This window comes from Copadichromis virginalis, linkage group LG9 (genome assembly GCF_057382275.1).
Source record: "Copadichromis virginalis isolate Kocher_CV1m ecotype Utaka linkage group LG9, C_Virginalis_male_GT1.1, whole genome shotgun sequence".
Taxonomy (NCBI): domain Eukaryota; kingdom Metazoa; phylum Chordata; class Actinopteri; order Cichliformes; family Cichlidae; genus Copadichromis; species Copadichromis virginalis.
This window is the reverse complement of record NC_140626.1, coordinates 30,287,898-30,308,345: the sequence shown is the minus strand read 5'-3', so window position 1 is coordinate 30,308,345 and position 20,448 is coordinate 30,287,898. Positions and strand designations below refer to the sequence as shown.

At 42.0% G+C, this 20,448-nt stretch overlaps 1 protein-coding gene and 1 long non-coding RNA gene across 6 annotated transcripts in view; one reads left to right on the top strand and one right to left on the bottom strand.

Moving 5' to 3' along the window:
• Positions 1-2,879: 2,879 nt before the first annotated feature.
• On the bottom strand, positions 2,880-11,288 carry slc35b3 (solute carrier family 35 member B3). 3 transcript variants are annotated; one of them, XM_085468695.1, is made up of 10 exons: positions 11,214-11,288; positions 9,519-9,755; positions 9,212-9,333; positions 8,936-9,090; positions 6,305-6,412; positions 5,848-5,945; positions 5,610-5,702; positions 5,232-5,343; positions 4,920-4,989; positions 2,880-4,090 (listed from the first exon to the last, which is right to left on the bottom strand). In XM_085468695.1, exons 1-10 carry the CDS (start codon positions 11,271-11,273, stop codon positions 3,940-3,942), a joined length of 1,206 nt encoding a protein of 401 aa, XP_085324821.1. In that variant the 5' UTR covers positions 11,274-11,288; the 3' UTR covers positions 2,880-3,939. The 3 variants fall into 3 exon arrangements, with proteins under 3 accessions (XP_085324821.1, XP_085324822.1, XP_085324823.1); XM_085468696.1 differs by lacking the exon at positions 11,214-11,288 and adding an exon at positions 10,765-11,029; XM_085468697.1 differs by lacking the exon at positions 11,214-11,288 and adding an exon at positions 10,542-10,730.
• The window catches only part of LOC146702131 (uncharacterized), a 93,702-nt gene continuing 84,268 nt past the window's right edge, over positions 11,015-20,448 (top strand). For 2 of the 3 annotated variants that reach the window (XR_014922285.1, XR_014922284.1), the window contains exons 1-2: positions 11,015-11,322; positions 11,675-11,765. This is a non-coding gene — a long non-coding RNA (uncharacterized LOC146702131). The remainder of the gene's footprint in view (positions 11,323-11,674; positions 11,766-20,448) is intronic. The other variant, XR_014922286.1, reaches the window with a different exon arrangement.

The window sequence follows — 20,448 nt, the reverse complement described above, 5'->3', positions numbered from 1 at the left end:
TAGTTGTAGCTTCATATTCATCCTACCAATCAGACGGTCGGTGTCGGAGTTTTCTTAGGCAAGGTACTTGAACCCCGAGTTGCCCCTGTGGTGTCCATCGGAGCCTGAGTATGTGTGAACGTTAGAGTGTGTAGGCATAGATATATGAATGCTGTCTGAATGCATGTGTGTGAATGTGCCTTGCAGTAAGAAAATGCTTTGATTATTCAACTGAGTAGAAAGACACTACATAAGTGCCAGTCCATTTACCAATCACGAGCACTATTAGCAGAATAAGCTGCTTCCCCAAATGCTAAACTGTTTCCTTTAAAAATACATTTTTCTTTTAGAAATCAATCTTCATATCATCTCGTTACACTGCTGTTATTCAGGCCCTTGTCCCATCAGAAATTAACAACGTTAACTGTGGTGGTGTTGTTCCATTAAGATTGTCTTAGAGCACAGCTATCTGCGACACACTGATTCATTTTACCAGTTACGCCCATGTTTACCCTGCTTATAGACTTCTCAGAATGACTCCTGTGAAAAGGGCCTATTCCACCTCAGGTTGTTCTCATGTTTTAAAAGAGGCACAACAGGCACAATGGGAGTGTGTGTCCCATTAAACCCACGATGACAGGGACTGTGTCATCTGGTGTGTGTCTGTGTGTGAATAGCAGTGTGAGGGCAGCTGCATATCCCTCATTTCGCCACCTTACTGCCCTCACTGACACATAGCACCCATAATGAATGGCTCTGCCAGCACTCCCCTATGTGGCCATCCGCGGTCTGACCACATATTATATAGCAACCTATCTGAGGTGGACCGCATATTATATAGCAGCCTATTTGCGGGAATGATGAGCTGCGGACACCTCCCATTATTTATTAGGAAGGGCCTCAGCCGTGCGAGAGCAGAGGTTGGTTGGATGTGTGTGTGTTGGGAAGTGTAGGGTGTAAAATGAAGAACAAGAAATGAGTAAAGGATAGAGGAAAAAAAGACAGAAAAGCAGTATCCCAGATGACTGCAGCTGCATTTATCTTACAATGAAACGGTTTCCTGTTCTTGGATGTTTGCTTTAAATTTAGAATTTCAAACAGCCTGTCAACGTTTAAAGAAAAACTAACCACCTAAACTCACTTATTACTAGACAGCACAACAAAATAACGCAAAAGTACACGAGTTAAAATAAAATAGCTGACTTCGGTGGATGGCAAATTCCTCTGTGGCTTTGAAAAATGGCAAAAAACCTAACCGTTCTAACAGGGGTCAGCCGGCTTCGTTAGGTGTGTTCTCTCGGTGCTAAAAGACAAATGATGTACTTTGCCTTGGGTCAACTGGGCTTTCCCATCCCATAATGACCTTTCAGGGAGCTGGAGGAGAATAGCCTTTCCCATAGCGATAAAGCAGTTCTGTACGCCGCACATCGAATGTATGTAATGGCAAACTAATGTTTTTAACCCGTAACATGACCCCTCAACCTCTAATGGACTGTTTCGCTGCCCATCAATCATACAAAGACAGTATTAAAGCAAGGCGGGCTTTAAAAAAAAAGAAAGAAAGGGGAAAAAAACATCTGTTTTTCCTCCAATTTTCTTGTCTGTGTGAAACTCAAATCTACAGCCAAACAAGAAAGCATCCAAAGTAATTTTCTCTTTCCAATTGAGTTACATGCTCTCAATCTGCGCAACACTTGCCATTTTGCTGTAGAAGAAAACTTAGTAGTCCTTTGTGTGTGTGTGTGTACTGCTGCACTACCAAAGGTTCCCCGGAGGAGGGAAGATCTCTGTCAGTTTGTCATCACACACAAGCTGCCAAGTTTTATGAAATACCAAATTACTAATTGGCCCAGCGTTAGGTTTCCCGCCTGGAAGTGAGACTGTAATATCGGGACCTCTATTAGGATCACAGAGAGAGCCACACTCAGCCCGTCTCCTGCTGAGCTGGCAAGTCTCCGTCATTTCACAGCACGCCGGAGACATGCGCATACAACACAAATGATAATGAGGGACAGACTCAAACATTTTCACCGTGTTCGTAGGCTACTTAAAACACCGCCGCGGCCACGGTTTCACTACCAACATTGGCGATAAAATGAGCACTACTGCGGTGCAATTCTTTTAAATGAAAGGGAAACATCTGATCGGATGGATGATCCTCAGTCCAACTGCATTGTCTAACCACTTTGTAAAGTTTGCACAGATGTGATTGTTAGACTAAAAGCCTACACATTAACTGTGAAAACTGCAGAGGTCTATTTGTTCTGAATGAGGCCTGAAAAACGTCAAGCTCCTTGGAGCCTGTGTGGAGCACAATGAAAGCGAGCAGGTGCAGAAGAGGGTATGATAAAACCTCTATGAAAGGATACACTTGCCTCACAATATTTCCACAATACTGACAGACACCTGCATTGTTCATATCATCCAGTGCTTTACATCAAAAGAGCCGTGCGGTTAAGAGGGGCTAAAAGCACGATACTGAGTGAATAAGACCGGACGAGCACAGATCTCCGGGGTGATGACTGGATACTGAATCTGGATTAAAACCAGATGCACAGATATGAAGCTAAAACCAGAGATTCAGAGACGGGTGTGTGTTTGTATGAATGTGTGAAAAACAGCAGTACACCACTGTCCTGAATGTACTGGCAGTCGCACTAATGTCAGTCAAGTAATCTTTTTAACCACAAGAGGAAAAAATAAAGCCGGATATAAATCCAGACCAAAAATGCTTTAATAGCCCTGCAGGGGAAGCAGCGGTTTGCCTGAGGAAGAACCAGGTGTGAGCTTTATCATGCCATCATTTAGAAAAACTGAACTGGTATTTATGTGACACACACACACACACACACACACACACACACACACACACACGATGGATCTAAATGAATAGGACAGCCTCAGCGCTGTGAAGACTGCTGTTTATTTTCCGTCTAGCAGTGCTCTCTTTTTTCAGGACTCCTAATCAAACACGCCCAAGGCCACTGGATGGATAAACACACACACATTTTGGCAACATTTCAATTCTTCTCTCAAGTGGTGCAAAAGGAGAGAATAAGGGCTGGCCGACAAAAAAAGAAAAGAAAAAGAAAACACCACCACTGTAATTACTAAATACATATTTTATTGTAAAAAGAGCTTTACCCTTTGACCCAAACGTATATGGTTAGCAAATTATGGCAGCTGTTGATGTTCAGGAGTGACTGACTCCCAAAAATGTGACCATCGCACATAACACAGATTATGAAGGTTCGAGTCACATATGGATTACCCCAAGAAACCCAAAACAAACAAAACTTATGAAAGCCACTTTTACGTATAAAGAAGGTCCTGAAAAACATGTTCTTCCATCTTTCTGGCACATGCAGGGGCAAATATACTTTTTTTTAAAAATCAATATGTATTATTTTAAGATGGGTGACAGTAATTTCACACATGATACAGATTACCACGTATCTCTGTACTTGTTCTTTCAAACATTTCATTTTTGCTCCAACCACTCGAGGGTTAAAGTGTTTCACTCAATTCCAGTGCAAAACTGTGCAATTTGGTGAGCTAATGAGCTGGCTTCCCTTTAGAAAGTCTCATACTGCATGTCCTCAGTGTTGTACAACACATTGGAAAAAAAGTTTCAGTGGGGCTTTGAAGTATTGCTTCACAAGATCCCACTAGGCATTGATCCCCTTTTAAAACGCAGTTCCTTCATTTTCCTGCAGACAGGGCCACTTCGGTTAACCCGCAGTGTCCTGGTACGCAGATGGAAAACAGCGACTCCCTCTCCCACAGTTTGATTATTATCAGCTGTCTGTAAGGCTGATTGGAGGTCGAACCCTGTGTGCCCATCTTTGGCTCAACATTAGTGGTGATGAGGCCCGGCATATGCTTCAGCACATCCTGTGGGTATTTCATCCCGGAAGTAGTCTGTCGGCACAGGACTTCCACCGAACCTCTGAGTGTCTCCTACACGTTTTGTGAAAGAAATCGGACTTTCTTTCCCGCCAGCAGCCAGCTCCTGAGGTCCTTGATGGAGGGAAGCTTCATTTTGTCCTTGTTTTTACTGTAAACATTCAAAAAAATTCCAAAGAGCACCAGAAGGCCGCCCCAGATGTACCTGACGAGGTCAAAGACGGAGAGGTTAGATGTTTTATACAACTAATGTGGGAAGACTTACGACACCCCGAGAAGTTTGTGGCTTCAGCTGAATGATGTAAAAGGTTAATAAACGGATAAATATCTACTTTCCACAGAAATGCAAGGATACAGTCTGTCCTAATGAGCAACACTGGGCAAAGGCTTGCATGCACAAAAATCCACAGGGCATTGTTAAAATAACAACACATAACTTTTTTTTTTTGGACAGTTTGAGTGAAGTTGAGTTTTGCTGAAACGATGGACCAATGCTGCTGCCCTATCAAACACATGCAAACCAGGTGTAATACAGGTGTTGTATATCATACAACTCCTCAGAAATTGATGCAATTAGTATTTATAAATTTGGTTAAATCTGCCATTTACTGATAACACACTGTAGTACTGCAGTTTTTTGGTTTTAAAAAGTGTTAGCTGTTGCCATAAAAAGGGACTGAGTCCAGTTAAGGGTGAGGGCACACACCAGCTGGAGGGAGAATAAATTTGGCTGTGATGACACACAAAAGTTTTTCTGTTTCGTGATACACACACACACAGTTTTTAAGAGTCACTGAACAACAGAGCAGTGGATTCACTCTCTGACAGCGCAGAGGGCGAACAAAAGAGGAAAGGACAAACTGAAGGAGCGGAGGAAAACTCGAGGTCTGCAAATGGACTGAGGACATAAAAACCAGGGGCAGAGAAGCCAGATCAAGTTTTTTATTAGTCAAAAGAGGGGGTCAGCGGTCACACTGTAGACTTACTTTAAACTAGGAGGAAAGTGTTTTAAGTCAAAAGGTGGTGGTACTTACTGGAAAGTGAAGGGTTTTGCAAAGAACATGAAGGAAAGTACGATAGTCATGGCCTTCCTCCCAGTGGTCACTGCACAGAAACCCGCACAGATGCGTTACCATCAGTGACACTCGTTACATTTCTTTACTTAATTACTTTTAAAATATGTCTAAGAAAAGACAAACATCCTGGGTTAAGATAGTGATAATTTTTTTTATCTATATAATTGTGTGGCTGACTGAAATATGACTATTTGCCGTTTATGCCAACAATGCTGTTTTCACACGAGATAAAACTATTCTGAGGAAAACTTTATAAACTGCGACTCTGACCTGTTACAGCAACCAAAGCCCCAAAGAGCTTGATTAAGGCCAGCACAAAGGAGATCCCAAAATAACCCGTAAGAGAGAAGAAGAACGCGTAACCATATGTCTTCACGGGATGCTGAGAAGGAAAGAGGGGAGAACAGATAAACGAACAGGGTCCAGATGAAAAAACACTAAAAACTGCAACCCTGTGCTACTGGAAAACATCAAAACATCATCAATCTACAAGGTTAAAGCTGAAATACAAAAAACAGGATCCTGACACATTAGTCCTAAAAGGATCTGATTTCACATTCCTTCCAATGCTAACGGTTGAAAACATAAAGCAAACAACCCCACTAAAAGCTAGGAATGTGTAATCACATCATCTTCAGGTATATTCACCTCTGAGCAGAATGCTACGGCCGGTCCCAGCCCACCAACACACAGCAGGCCCACCAGTATGTAGACAAAACCAATGGAGTATGAGTACAGCACCTGTGAGCGACAAAATGCGGCATTACCACAACATAGAACAGAAGTACTTTCAATCACACCATCAACCAAAGCATTCGGGATTTTTCTCCAACAATGTGTGATCCTATCAAAATGCCTTTGGATTTATATTATTTCACTAGTGTACCATTTCAGAGTTGGAGCCGTTATGGAGTTTCATGGCTTTCTCTTGCACGTTTCCAATGGCAGCATCTGCACACAGCGCCAGGGAGATGAGAAGGACACCTGCGTGCACAGAAACATGCACATGTAACCATTCAGGGTGAAGAAGGGGAAACATTAACAAACTACTCAATTTCAAACAGACGCCTCAAGGTGCTTTAACTAAATATATTATAATATTATTCTAGAAGTTCATAGAGCACAAATAGACATTTTATGCACTAAAATAAAAGTTTCCAGCCACAATTCAGTGATCCAAGAGTAAAAGTGAAAGAACCTGTGACAGACGTCAGCAGCTACATTATGGAGATGTACATCATATATACAGTGTCTTTAATGTACTCATGCAACATCTCTGTATTTGTATAGGAGCCTCTGTTCGAAGACCATCTGAGTTTGCAGGTGGATCTCAAAGGAAATACCTGTGACATTGAAGTTGGGGGCCACTTTGCTGTCTGCTAGGGTAAACCAGATGAGTCCCAGACTCATGCAGAGAGCAGCAGACACATCAGCCACATTATAACGTTTACCTGGGACATAAAGATGGAGGAAAACGTTATTTAAAATCTTATATTTTTATTTTTCAAGCCTTAAATCTAAACCTATTTCTTTTACTTGTCACCTACAAAAATCAGGCAAAGTTTTTAAAACTACACCAGCATGAAATCTACACTTTAATGTATGATATGTGTAACACTTTAAAACATCCCAGGCACAATAAACCAAACTGAGAGAGTTTCCCCTCAAGCACAGCTTACAAAGAAATCTTTGAAAGATGACGACCCACCTTTAATAAACAGAAGTTGACATTGGACTGAAGTAAAAACACATCACTAAAGAAAGTTTTTGCAACAGATATTGTTCACAACTTAAAGTTTCTTGGGCTGTGCATGCAAGAATGAAAAAGGAAAAAAAACTGAAAATGAAAAAAGAAAAAAAAACGTGGGAGGAAATAAAACAACAGGATGAAGGAGTCTTTCAAAAACAGGCTGACGGACGGATGCCTTGAGGTTGACGGGGGACGTGGCATCAGGTTGTGGTCGGCTTTGATTCCCTGACTCGTCTTTGAAGGGCCTCACATCAGATGCATCCCCACACCCCTGCCTCCATCCATCCATCCATCTGTTCATCCATCCCTCTCTCCCACTTTCTTTCCTCTTTGCATTTGGAGTGAACAAATTCTGTTTTCCACTCGACCCCCTTGAGGGACCGTGGTCCTCACATCTATTCATCCAGAGAGACGTAAGGAGGCGGGTGAAAAAACATAAAGAAATTTTAAAAAAAATGCACGAAACCCTTCTCACGTTCAGGACGTTGAACCTTGTGAAGGCCAGTGTGAGGATGAAAGGACAGACAGAAGTAAGAGCGGGGAAGAAACTGCACGTACTGCCGACCGGGCCCTCACGACAGAAAACAACAGACGTGGATGAAAAGGATGCACTGAAAGTTGAAAGGTGGTCACTGCTTCAAAGGAAATATGTGATGAATGAAATGAGGTGGAAAAAATGAATCTACTTTTCCCCCCCTGTAAATGATGATGTAACATTCACTTTTATTATATTCTGAATAATAAAAAAAATCTTCATTTTCAGTTATTTTGAAAAGACTGTTACCTCATGTGCCAACAGATTTGAGCTACATGTACGATTACAGTTTTGTTGAAATGATGAAAACTTAAGAGATTACAGTAACAGGTTCATGCTCTAAGGCGATCTCCTGAAAGCAGGAACCTTTAAGCTGACCCTAACTGTTGATTTACATTTGAACAAGACCAATTAAGCTTTTATAAGCCAACCCAAAAAACAAATACCAGACTAAATAAATATACCATTCAAAAAAGTTAAAGGAAAACTTTGAAAACAAACCAAATCCCAGTGGGGGAAAAAAAAAAATACTGATAGGACTGGATAATGTGTTAGGAATAAAAGGAGCCCCAATGTGCTTGTATGCATCCCTAACAATATCAGGGGAATGCTGCTAAACGAGATGAAGGATGGAGTCTTGGGGGGGGGATCCCCTCCCAGTTCTGAACCATTGCATCACAGAGCTTCTGGACAACTTGGCGGCATAAGATGGACAGAAACATAATGTCCCAGAGGTGTTCTCTTGGATTTAGGTCAGGTGAGATTCGTCAATGTTATCACTTACTTACTCCTCCAGGACCTGCCTATAAATTCTCACTGCATGAGGCTGGGCATTGTTGTGGACAAAGAGGACCAAAGGACCCATTGCACCAACACAGAATCTACTAATAGTCCAAGGATATTATCCTGATACCTAATGGCAGCCAGGATGCTGCTCACTAGCCTGTAGATGACTGTGCGTCTCTCAATGCATTCACCTCCCCAGACCATCACTGACCCACCACCCAACCAGTCATGCTGCATGATGTTTCAGGCACCATAACGTTCTCCCCAGTTAATCCAGACCCTTTCACATCTGTCACGTGTACTCAAAGTACATGCTCTCTGCTCCCATCTAGAGAGCTAGGTGTCTAGAGGATGTCAGTCCCTCATGCCACCCTCATGAAATTTGCTTCTGATTATTTGGTCACACCAGTGGCCTTCTGGAGGTCACTTTTTGTAGCTCTGCACATCCTGCACAAAGGAGCAGATACCAGTTCAGCTGACGGGTTGTGCATATTCTACGGTCATGTTCAGCTCTCCTAAAGTAACTGTCTCACCCACGCTTTTAAGACTGTGCTGGGAAGCATAGCAAACCTTGTGGCAATCAAACATATTAATGTGTCATCCTGGAGGAGTTGGACTAAGGTATCAAGGAGTTGGTCAAGGTATCATCTCATGTCATCAGTAGTGACACTGATTCTAGCCAAATGCAAAAAATAGTTCTTTTAATTTGTTGAACAGTTTACATAACACAGGAAATCCCCTCAAATTATTTTACAATGAGAAAGGCATAGAAATGGTCTACAGAGAGCTGCAATACTGATGCCTGCGGATCATCTAGTAGCAAGGATGAAGACTTTGCAGAGCAGGAACCAAAAATACACACAATGCGCACACTGTAAATAAGTATCAACATAGGAAGCTGACCTTGTATAAACACTCCTCCAATCATGACTGGGATGAGTTTACAGCACTTGAAGATGACCTGTGTAGGGTAGTTCAAGTAGCCCAAAGAGGTATTTGACAGGCCCATAGTGCCCACCGTTAAAAATGCTATAATCATATAGGTCTTCCCTGGTATCCTGGAGGAGATGAAATTTAAAAAAAAAACAACAAACAAACAAGGAAGAAAAAGTCAGACACAAAATGTGTTTTACAGTAAAGGCTGTCTTCTGGGGGGCAAAGCATAATCTGTTATCATACCTTCTGCGTTTGTCCTGTGTGAGCTGAAGCTCTACTAATCCAAACATGGAGTAGAAGCCAAACTGGACCAGAGTGAGGTACCAACCAAAGGGCTTGAATCCTTCCACAGAAAATATTAACTCCTATATTGAGGGACGAATATAAAGACATAACAAAACACCCTTAATAGCCTTGTCTCAGTTTTATTTAATCAATATATTCACATGTTATCATGTTGAATAACACATGTAATTACTGCATTTTTACTGTATTACTATACGTGTGTGTGTGTGTGTGTGTGTGTAAGAAGGATCGTAATCCCCGTTACCTGTAAGTATCCATACATGAGGTAAAAGAAGAAGACTCCAGCCACACAAATAAAGAACTGTGTGGGTGCACTTAAGCTGCTCAGGTTGATCCCCAGAACCCTCAGCTCCTCCACAGACTTTATATGAGGTGACATCACCTCTGTAGACGAGGGGATGGAGATTGAAATGTGCTTCCGTGAACTGTTGTAGCCCACCAGGCCATATTTGGCACTCATTGTGTCAGCGCCTGCTGGAAGCTGCAGGGACATAAAGAAAGATTTGATGCTCCTCCTTTATGATGCTTCGGCATAAAGCACAGACTGAAGCTTTGATAAGAAGATAGCGAAAGAGCTCACAGAGGCATTTCATCATTACTGTGTATACGAAATGCAGATTGATACACCCTTCAAACTGCATGCAGTTGAGAAACTAGCATTAGGCAGGCTAACCTAATATTCCAAAGTAGAAAATGAAGGATGGGGCGGATAAACTAAGCCTGGAGCTGAGCTTTCATCACCTCGTGTAAGAAATGGTGACCATTCACTGGGTCATTTTTATGATGACAGTAAAAAAAAAAAGTAACTAGAGTGGCTGTGCCATCAACAGAAAGACCTGTTGAACACGTTACACCATGGGAACTGTGCTGAAATGAGGCGACTAAATGAAGCCATATTCTCTATTATATGAGTATGCAAACGATCCTTGCAGGCAGTGCAAAGCAAACAAGAGATCTTAGAGTAAACACTTAAGCAAAAATACCAGGCGAGGCTTTAGTGATGCAGTATTTTCGATACTTCGTTATTGAGCATGCACATATTATTGTCACTGATTCCCCACATTCTTTTAAAGACTTCTTTTCATTTTTTTCATTCTAAACTATGAGAACTGCTAGTGATCACTACTCTGACTCAAATCCACTCAGGATACGTTGCGGCCAGTGATATTCTGCCACGAGTAAAACCACTGAATAGCATTCACCAAAGCATCCACCACATTAAAGCTGTGCTAAATGAAAAAACATTATAAAAAGAGACTGTTCTTACCCCTGTTTAAATAGCCGGTAACGGTAGCTAGGCTACGAAGCAACCCGTTTCTAACGCCATGAATACTGAATGGAGGCTGTCATTTGATCAGAGAGCAACGATTAACAATCCAAAGACGCAGCTATTAACGTCATCTTACCACACGTTTGCTGTTAGCCACACATGTCGCACCTGACATAGCTTTATCATTCACCAGAGTAAGCTACAATAGCAATCTCGTTACCTTCAACAACACTTCCGGGTGTCTTTACGTGCTCTTATCCCCAGTCTCAGAGGCAACACCGGTGAAAATCATTCCCCTCGACTCGCTCGGCTTCATCTTTCACACACTCCGAACATTTTCACGTTTTTGGTCCTCAGTGACAAAAAGGCCAAAAATGCGCTTACAAGCGTGCTAGCCTGCTAAAGGCTACATGCATTTGCAGGGATGGCAGGCTAGAAGCAGCCAACAACTTCCGCTCGGCTCCGAACTCTGAACTGCGCCGCTATTGGTCAGCGGAGACAGGCACTGCTTCTGCAGGTGGCTTGTTTCATGTTTTTTAGCTCCCGTAAAAATAACAAAAATGTATTGGTCGGTGCCGTCCTGTCGATTCGGCACAAACACAACAGAAGTGAATTATTAGCTGCATTTAATAGGAGAAAGACCTGACGGGCTGTAATACGCTAGCTTACCTGGGTAGAGGAGTTCATCATGAATAGGTAGGGTAGTGTTCCTGTCGCTGTCCACATCATCAGTGACACACAAGCACTTCTGGTTAATCCTGCTGAGTGACGGTCTGAGGTGTCAGTTTTCATTTTACTTTCAATTTTAAGAATTTATTTTTATGATAAAACTATTATTTTGAAAAGGGTCAAATTATGTACAGATATAAAGTTGAAGTCAACCAGGATAAAGGATAGTCAAATATAATGTAGAGGTGTTTTGTTATTTTGATGTCATGCTACGTTGCACCTCTAACTTTGCTAGCTTTTACTTTTTTTCTTTAAAAAATTATTTTTAACTTTTTTTTAAACATCCAATACTGCAGTTAGATGGGAGAATTTCTAGGTTTATATTTTATTTAAATTTTTTAAGTATAATTTAATTTTTACGCTATCACCTTCAAGGTCATCTCCTTGTGCATTTCTTCCAGCGTTCCTGCACCTGCATCACTCTGTGGAGGTTTAGTTTGGACAGCTTCACGCAGCTGTGCAAGCTCGTGAGAGCAAACATCAGCTTCTGTGGTAAGGTATCAATCAGATCCAAAGTGCATGTAGTGGAGCATTGCTGGTGGGGGGAATTTGGTCTCCAGTTAAGGCATTAAAGGTGCATCACATCAGGAAACATGTTCAGCATTTGTCCCCAGAGGTCAGCCTGTGGAGGCAGAGCTCTTTCATAACGTCTTGAGCTGTCTGAAGGAAAGCATTTAGTAGAAGTGACTTGAACCGTGGTGTTTGCCGTTTTCCATACTGTACCCACTGAAAAAAAGCATTAAAAAAGAGCATAGTAGTTTTCCCCAACCCGACGTAATTGTCCCTCAACACCTGGCAACCCTAAATCCCCATTTTGATCTCTGATCATCGTTAAGCTTCTACGTTGATGCTTTATATAAGAATACTCACAGAACTTTTAGATTGCATGTCATCCACCATCGACACTTTTGCTATTGATACTTTACTTGATATTTAACTGTAGAAACATTTTTCTGCTCTCATTCTGGACGATTTAAGTTAATTTTTTGATGGAGTTTAAGTATCAACGGTGGAGATACTGAAGCTGTAGCAGTAATCATTCTGACGTTTAGGTGTCATATAAATATTGTTACTGTGCAGGACAGCTTCACAAGTCAAATATTGTCCTCAACAACTTTTTTCCCTTGATTTTCTACATTTCCTCTTTCCACCATTCCAACAGTCTTCCACCTTTATCCTAGTATATTTTCCCATCAGCTCTTCTCTCCCTTCACCGTGCTTTCATGTTCATATAAGCTTTGCTCTGCATCACAATTCTTTTGCTCTTCCCTCCCCTTATTGCATTATTCCCTCCTCAACCTCCTCTGTTCTGGCTCTGTCTCTTGGCCATCTCATATCCCTGCCTCTCCCTCTTTGGTTTCCCCGGCATAAGGCATGAAGCTCTTTTTTTGCCCCTTCATTTCCCTCCTCCCTCATCTAGCCTTCCTTTCTCCCTGCTGTCCAATCTCAAATCCTTCCCTCTGCCTTTCTCTCTGTCTCTCCCGCTCTCTCGCTCCCCCTGTCCTCCTTCCCCAGCCAGAGGTTAATACACTCCAGGATGGCATTATTTCCTCCCCAGCCCTCCGACAATATAAAAATTCAGAATGGACAGCTCAATCCCTCTTCCATCTCAGATTTGATTGTAATGGTATTGCCTCCTGTCCCTGGGAGGCCCCTGCCGCCTCGCCAACCCAGCCTTTATGACACTAAATGGCCGGGCTACAATTTTTCCATCTTTTCAAAAAATTCTGTTAATAACTCATTTGGAATGAGCCGTCGACACTCCCTGGGCTGTCTGCGGCCAGGTCTCTCACCTCTCTGCTCACAGGGGTCACAATATACAGAAAAAGATGCAGGGCTGAATCGCAAATGTAAAAGGTTAATTAATCTCCCTGAATTTACAATCCCATTCCCCGCGCACTCCAATCGACAGTCCCACAGAGACAAAAATGTCATATTTACAACCTGGCATGGAGAAAAGCACTCAGCAATGCACAGTTGTCGAGCACAGGCGAAGGCCTGTCCGACCACTTTTCCTTCCCCCCGTCCAACTTTACAAGTGCAACCATTCATCTTGCATGATGGATTTATGTAATAAAACCCATTTCCTTTTCCCATACGATCCTATTAAATAATAAAATAATTATTTATTGATTATTCAAAAAGGTACATATGCGCGGGTAATGGCTTTGTACCACACCACTGGACCCGCAATAAATAAAGCAGGCAATGGGAAGGCTTGAGAGGGACAGAGGAATAAAGCAGGGAGAGAGGGAGGGGGGGGGGGGGATGAAATGACTTTTGAACTAGTGAAATCTGGATCCAATATGGCCTCTTGCAGTACAGATCAGGAAGGACATTATTCGATCTTCAGGAGGCTCATGTGGGAGTGCGACCTATGAATGTTTTTAATATTGTAAATCGACCATAGAAATTAGACTAGACAACTGGGTCACAGAGTTTCTCCTAAACGATGGTAAACACCAGTTTTCTTTTTCTGTCCGGGTTACGAGTGTTTACTGTTTTGCACGGATACAGCGAACACCTGATAAAGCACACGATGAAAAGTTAATTACAGAGTTGGAGCTAGGGGAGGCTAAAAATGTCCATTTTAATAATTAACAGACTCCTAAAGTGTTTCTTTTAGAACTTTTTGCTACTAAAATATCTTATTGAGCTACACTGAGCTGTCCAGTAGTGTCTGAACAAAGACATTTAAAAAAAAAATTTTTTTTTCAAGAAAATAATCTCATATAAACACCCTGCCCTTAAATGGTGCTTCATTTTATTTATTATTCACCATCAGTGTCATAAAAAAAGCCCCTCTGCCCAGCCGTGGATCATTTCAAAAGAGACACTTTAATGTCAGCCAGATATTACATTGAGGGCTTCTTAATAACCCATTTGTGTTTGGTCTTATCCTCGGCTAAAGTGCACTCGCTCTCCGTTGTCTTTTTCCTGGGCTTGTCTCAAGCCTCCTGCATGCTACGGAAAACAGATGCTATCTCGGCTATATTACTTCTCAAAGCACTCATATCCTCTCCCATGTTATTTTCTTTGATCTGCTAGGCTTGCTGCTCTTACATTTTTTTCTCAACCCACCCTCCCCACCACCACCACCACCACTCCATCTTCTATCCTCTCTGCCAGAGTGCAGAGGCAAACCGGCCAGACTGGTTCACGGTGGTTGTGGACCTTTCAAATTCACCTCATCTGTTCTCTGTCATCGGAGGGCACGAGGGGCACGGTGTGTCGGATCTCTTAGAATCTCCGTTTAATGAGCCTGCACCATCAGAGGACAGAGTGTCAGCTTACATCCAGTGAACACGTTAAAGCAACAACTCCTAAAGTGTTAGGATTTATATGTTTTGTAAAAAAAACCCAGCAAGTCCAAAATCTTCTTTAGTTCCAGCGCTTCATACCTGTACAATCATAAAGAACACAACTGTTTTATGTAAGAAGAATAATTTTAGTTACAAGTTGCTTTGAGTTGATGGGAACTTTGCAGAAAGTTTGGGTGAAGATAAACTTTCACAAAAACAAGTTCAGGCTTTGGCGCATTAAAGTGGGTCATATCAGTACCTTATACTCATGCATCTGTATCAATACAATTTAGAAATAATGCCTGATCTCGTTTGTAAAGACTATACTTTTTTTCCTTTTTGACATTTTTACCTTTAGAGAGCTGAGAGTGAAGAGAAAATAAATACAGGGCTCAACTTAAAGTAGAATGACATACATTAAAAGTCCCCAGGCATCGATCCAGAGTTATAGCCTCTACTGTACCAGGTTGTTTCTTCAAGTTGTTCCCACAAAAAAACAATAAACATCCCTCCTTTTTCCACCGGTCGACTTCCACTGGTTTTCCCGGTCAACTTTCTTTCAAGAAGTCAAACATCCAATTGAAGCATCGCTTCAATTGTTCTGCCTTACATTGAACATCAGTGTGTTTTTTCCAGGTTTTACAGTAACATTCAAACACATGCAGTTTTTAGGCTTATCTGTCCACATGCACAGGTCATAAGCGGTAAAAAGAGAGTTAACGGGGGCCACTGAAGGCAGGCACAAGAGACCGAGGAATCTCTGACTTTCTTATGAGCAGCCAGGAGGGGGAAGCATCCCTCTTTGCAAGTGTGCTTAGAAGAAAAGGAAAGAAAAAGTAATTAAGCAAACAATTTACCAGGAATTGTGTGTCTGCTTATCCAATCTACCGTACTCGCTTTTGCTCTAATACATACAGACAGAAAATGGAGGTGGGGGTGTGGGGTGCGGGGGGCGCAGATAGATTGTTTTTTGTCTCCTCAGAGTGACGGTAAATGACACACATGTTTCATTGCCCATTCATTTAACCTGCACTGTGCTTATGAAGAGAAAGGGATTGCAAAACAAATTACGTAGTGTCATTTAATTAGGAGTTTGGCTGTGAGCAATAATCCCGTTTTTTCTCATAACCTTTAACTACTTAATGGATTTGAGAAGCTATTACCTTTCAAGATTTCCGTTTTTAATTATTTGGAGTATTGTCACAGATATGAAATGTCAATCACACTCCGGGATTAATGCTGCGCTTTATGACTGAATATTATTTACTTATGGGTTGAAGCTGGAGGAGCTCTCTCATCTGACAGGTTTGCAGACGCAACAGAACTTTGCAATATGCAAAATCCTCTCCGTGTCGTTTATGCTCCCATTTGCTAACAGCCTAATTCTAAATCCACGAGAGGCCATTATTTACTTAGATATTATAATTATGTTTATGATAACGGCAAGCCACGGTAAACCTCATAGTAATATTAGAAGCGCTCTTATGTGAAACTTGGATTGGATTATAATAATGACTCAGTTTTAATATGTACAAACTCAATTTATAGCTTCCCTCCTTTGGCGTTTATAGTGCAGGTGTGCGTGTGTTTAAAACATAATCCGTGCGCTATGTGTGCATGTGTGTTTGGATAAGTCCTCTGCAGAGGAACTACCTCTCACCCTGATCACGTTTAAGGCAACGCTGTGAAAGTAGCAGAGAGAGTTTGTTTAGTTTCCCCTGGAGGACATCGCAGTTCTCTGCCAACAGACCAACCCACGTACTGTGACGCTAGGCCTGACTGTGTATACAGATATCTTAAATACATGAGCCATCTGAGGTACCCTTGATTTTTTCTTCTTCTTCTTCTTTCTTTTTTTTTTTTGCCAGATACTCACAGGACCACAAGGGCATGTGTCCCGATCTTAAATCAGCACTCCTGCTGTGACAGCACGCTCCGTACCTGGACAAAGTGGATAATACGTGTCTATTTTGAATTTTTAAGTAGATCCAAACTATATATATATATTAGAAGCGCCCAATATAGCTTGTCTGGAAGTTGATAGTTTTACTCGTGCTAATGTCGAGGAGAATAAATGAAACGCACCTCAAGCAGTTCAAATATTCATAGCTTTATTCAAATAGATGTTTTCACCCGGGTTTGACACGGCTCTTAGGCTGGCGTGTTGGCTCCTCAGACCCCCCATGGCATGGGGCATGTAATCATCCTGAAAGTCTCTCTGGGTGTCTGCACTCTCATAAAGCAGGAAAATGGATCGTGTGGCCCAGGAAGGGAAAATGAAAGAAAAGGAGAATGAAATTACAGACCTGGCTGACTGCACAAATCATGCATATCATGTTTTATGGCTTGCCAGAAGAATTCAACACCTGTGGATCATCGTAGCTATAATTGTACATGAACGCACCGGGATGGAGGTGGGAGGAGAGAGTTGTGGTTTGCGTGTCGCTGAAAGTGCGAGCGAGAGTGCGCGCGCGCGTTCTTGTAGGTGTCTGTGTGCTTGAGAGTGTGGTTTTATTTTTTTTTCTTTTGCTGGCATTACTGGCTTTTAGAGACAGAGGTAAGACGATAAAAGAAAGTTACTGGAAACGCCTGTTGTTCTTCCCCGTATATCCTGGGTGAGCCACCCGCAGCCCACACGGTTCTCTCACAGAGGCTTCATTTACCAATGTAATTACCCTGTTTATTTACCCTACATGCTTTTGGTGGTAAAACGGGGCCAATTCATCAGATCAGGACAATTTGGCCCGGCTTTGGGCTTTTGCCATTTACTTTAATTAAATGAGGCAATCAGTGAATCATAAATCACAGCCGGTGTGACCACTAGCTCTGTTTGAACCCGGTCTTCCTCTTTAAAGCTGACACACCTCGCGCTAAAGCTTAAATTAGACACAACTACAGCCTCTGAAAGCTCCAGTGCGGATTGTAATTCTAGTTTATTATCACTCCTCCAGGTGCACGTGGGCTAACGCTGAAAATCAGTTTTTTAACAATTATTATTATTATTATTTAGTCCTAATTGTGTTTTTTATCATCTTCACAAGTTTTGACACTTTCTTTAAAAGTTGCATGAAAGATGCATGAATAAAGGTGAAACCCCTGATCGAACACCACCACCACCACCACCACCACCACCACCCTCTTCCTCTTCTCTCCCTCCCTTCTGTTGTGGATGCTGATGCTTGAGTCAAATTGATTACACCACTCCATCTGCATCATGACTGGCCTCCTCCTGTGTTTGCCGCCTCTGCCTACAGCACAGAGTTAGTGTACAATTACATATAGTTTAATATATCTGCCTGAGCACCTTTAAATAAGCATCACAAGTCCACAAGGTGATTTGTCTTCCAGCCCCATTACTCCATTGTACATCTTGATAGCCAGGGATCGCTCCTAGCTATGTTTAAGCATTAAATAGTGTATTATTATTTCACATAAATCAAGCTGAGTTGTGAGGGGGGTATTCATAAATTTTGCATTTCTCACAGACAGTATTTTAAAGCCCCTCTCTCTCTCTCTCTGTCGCGCTCTCTCCCCTTCTCCTCCCTGCCGCTCTGAATTTGGGAGACTAAAGCAATTCGGCTCCCTGCACTTGATAGTACATTAAAGATGGGCATATCAGCGAGGTATATTCAAAACAACATGTAATGCAGTTTAGATTAAGTTTGAGTTGCTTTACCACATTCATCATAGCACCGTTTCCATAATGAGCGCCCTTGCTTTTTTTGTCAGCGATGCAGCCCGACACATGCACCGATGCCATCAGAGAACACTGTATTGTTATTGTCATGAATAATGGGGGAAAACAGTAATAAAGCCCATTTATCATAATATTTTCCCGGTTAACCATGGCTACTGAATCTCTTATCTGTGCTCAGTGACGAAAGGACGAAACTCAATTTAAATGTGAGCGTTTGCCGTCACTCTTTTCTCGCCAGGACGAGTTGCAGCCCCCCCGAACACCCCCTTCCCACCGGCCTTTGGATATTAGACTGTTTGCGCAAGACGTCTACTGAGGAAATGACTTCACTCAGGAAGCTGGATGTCAGCTTTGCACACGAGCAGGAGAACTGCCAACGTTACAGTCAGGCCGACAACACGTTCTTTTCTCAGCTCGCGCTCCGGTTGAGTGTAAAGCCTACAAAAAGTGACAAAGGAGGAAATTGGACTCGCGGTTGTTTTGGTTACTCCAAGGACACCTTACACATTCGTTTCTATCTCCAGTCTCTGGCCTGGTTTTCTGATTGGTCCTGACATACCAGTCACAGACCGGTGTGAGGTGAAACTCAGGGATTTGTGTGTGTGTTAGCATTACGAGCTCTGCCAAGTCCCCCTAAAGTTTACGCCATTAAAAGGTGGAAGATTACACAGTCGTGAATATTTACATCACTGTAAAATAGCTGTGATGCTTGATTATAATATTTATGCTTACAAAATTGTGATTACGTTGGCAGAAACAATGTCTGCATTCTTTTTACTTGCTCTGATGTCTGTGCTCATGCAAAAAAGATGCAGAAGACTTTATAAATTTATCTAAGAGAAAAAAACTACATAAGCCACCCCGCAAAACAAGATATGATGGCTGTCATGTTGTAAAATGGATCAAATTACCTGAATTATGCAGTATTAGTGAAACTTCATGAGTCACTGGAAATCATACTCCTTGCATATTGGTTAGCTTAAATTGTTCAAATAATGCAAAAGTCTCATAAGTTTGACTTTTGTGATTCCATGCTCTCATTGCAACACTACACCACAATTAAAGCTAATTTTCCCTTTTAAAACATGCTTATCATTTTCTGTACCTAATAATTATATGACCCACTGGGCCCCCGGCGGGGCTTCACTGCTGCAACAAAGTCAGTAGAAAAAAAAAGAAGAAAAATCTTGTAAAAGTCAATGCAAATTGGAAACTGACTGGATGCCAGGACAGTAAGTTGAGGATTGGGTTGGGGGAGGAGGAGGAGGAGGGGGGCGAGGAGGGGAAAAAATGTCTTTGAACTAGTTTTTGCTTGCAGAAAATATCGCTCCTGGGTTGATATTCTTTCTGAAGTGTTTCATGGCAGCGAGAATTAAGAAATAAAGCAGAGAGCCAAATGATTCAGTGAAAAGATGGCACACACCCACAGGTATTCTGTTCACATGACATCACCATGCGTAAAATTGACAACTTCAAGTTTTTTATTATTGTGATTTAAAAAAAAAAAAAACTTGGTTAGTTTATAAGAACCTCTTCCAAGACAGCAAAGTTGCTCAATTCTTTGTCGGGTTTTTGTCAGTCCGGCAGTTTTCATTAAACACAACTTTACAAAAAGACCTATCAGGGCTTTTGTTCTTAATCGCATCACAGCCGCATGAAGGTACATGTGAACGAGAACTCTTTTTTTTCCTTCCTCCACCTTCCTTCATTCCTTGGAAGAACGTTTGCTCTGACCTTGACATGTGCAGGCTGGCTGGATGTTTTCCTCTCTTCTCAACTCGGCTCACGAACTGGAAACTTTGCTCCTGTCATCTCTCTTTCTTATGATCGCTCTGCTTTCTTTAGCTCACGCACACAGGGAACAGACTGGCGACGGTACCTGGGAGGATAAATGCTCAGTTAAATTGAATAAACACGATCCAGACATGCGCCATTCCGGCCTGTCTGTTGCGGACGATTCGCAGAGATCCCCCGATTCCATCAGTGAAGAAGGTGCAAAGATTAGATGTCAGCCGAGAGAGGCCACTGTCAGATAAAAGAGGATCCACGGCTCTCGCGATAAACGTCATTTTAATCCAACATCAGATAATCAGTGATTTTACTGAAATGGTTTCATAGCTTCCTTTGTTATCTTTTGATGATAGATAGCAGTATAGAGTGCATACGTTCACGCTAG

Bases quoted from the DNA above. Each gene is read 5' to 3' on its own strand.
- slc35b3 (XM_085468695.1), bottom strand. From the start codon at position 11,273: ATGATGTGGACAGCGACAGGAACACTACCCTACCTATTCATGATGAAC. The intron at 6,413-8,935 runs GTCAGCTTCCTA...TTTATGTCCCAG, and splicing joins TGGAGGAGTGTTTATACAAG to GTAAACGTTATAATGTGGCT. The intron at 4,091-4,919 runs GTAAGTACCACC...TGACCTCGTCAG, and splicing joins GCAAAACCCTTCACTTTCCA to GTACATCTGGGGCGGCCTTC.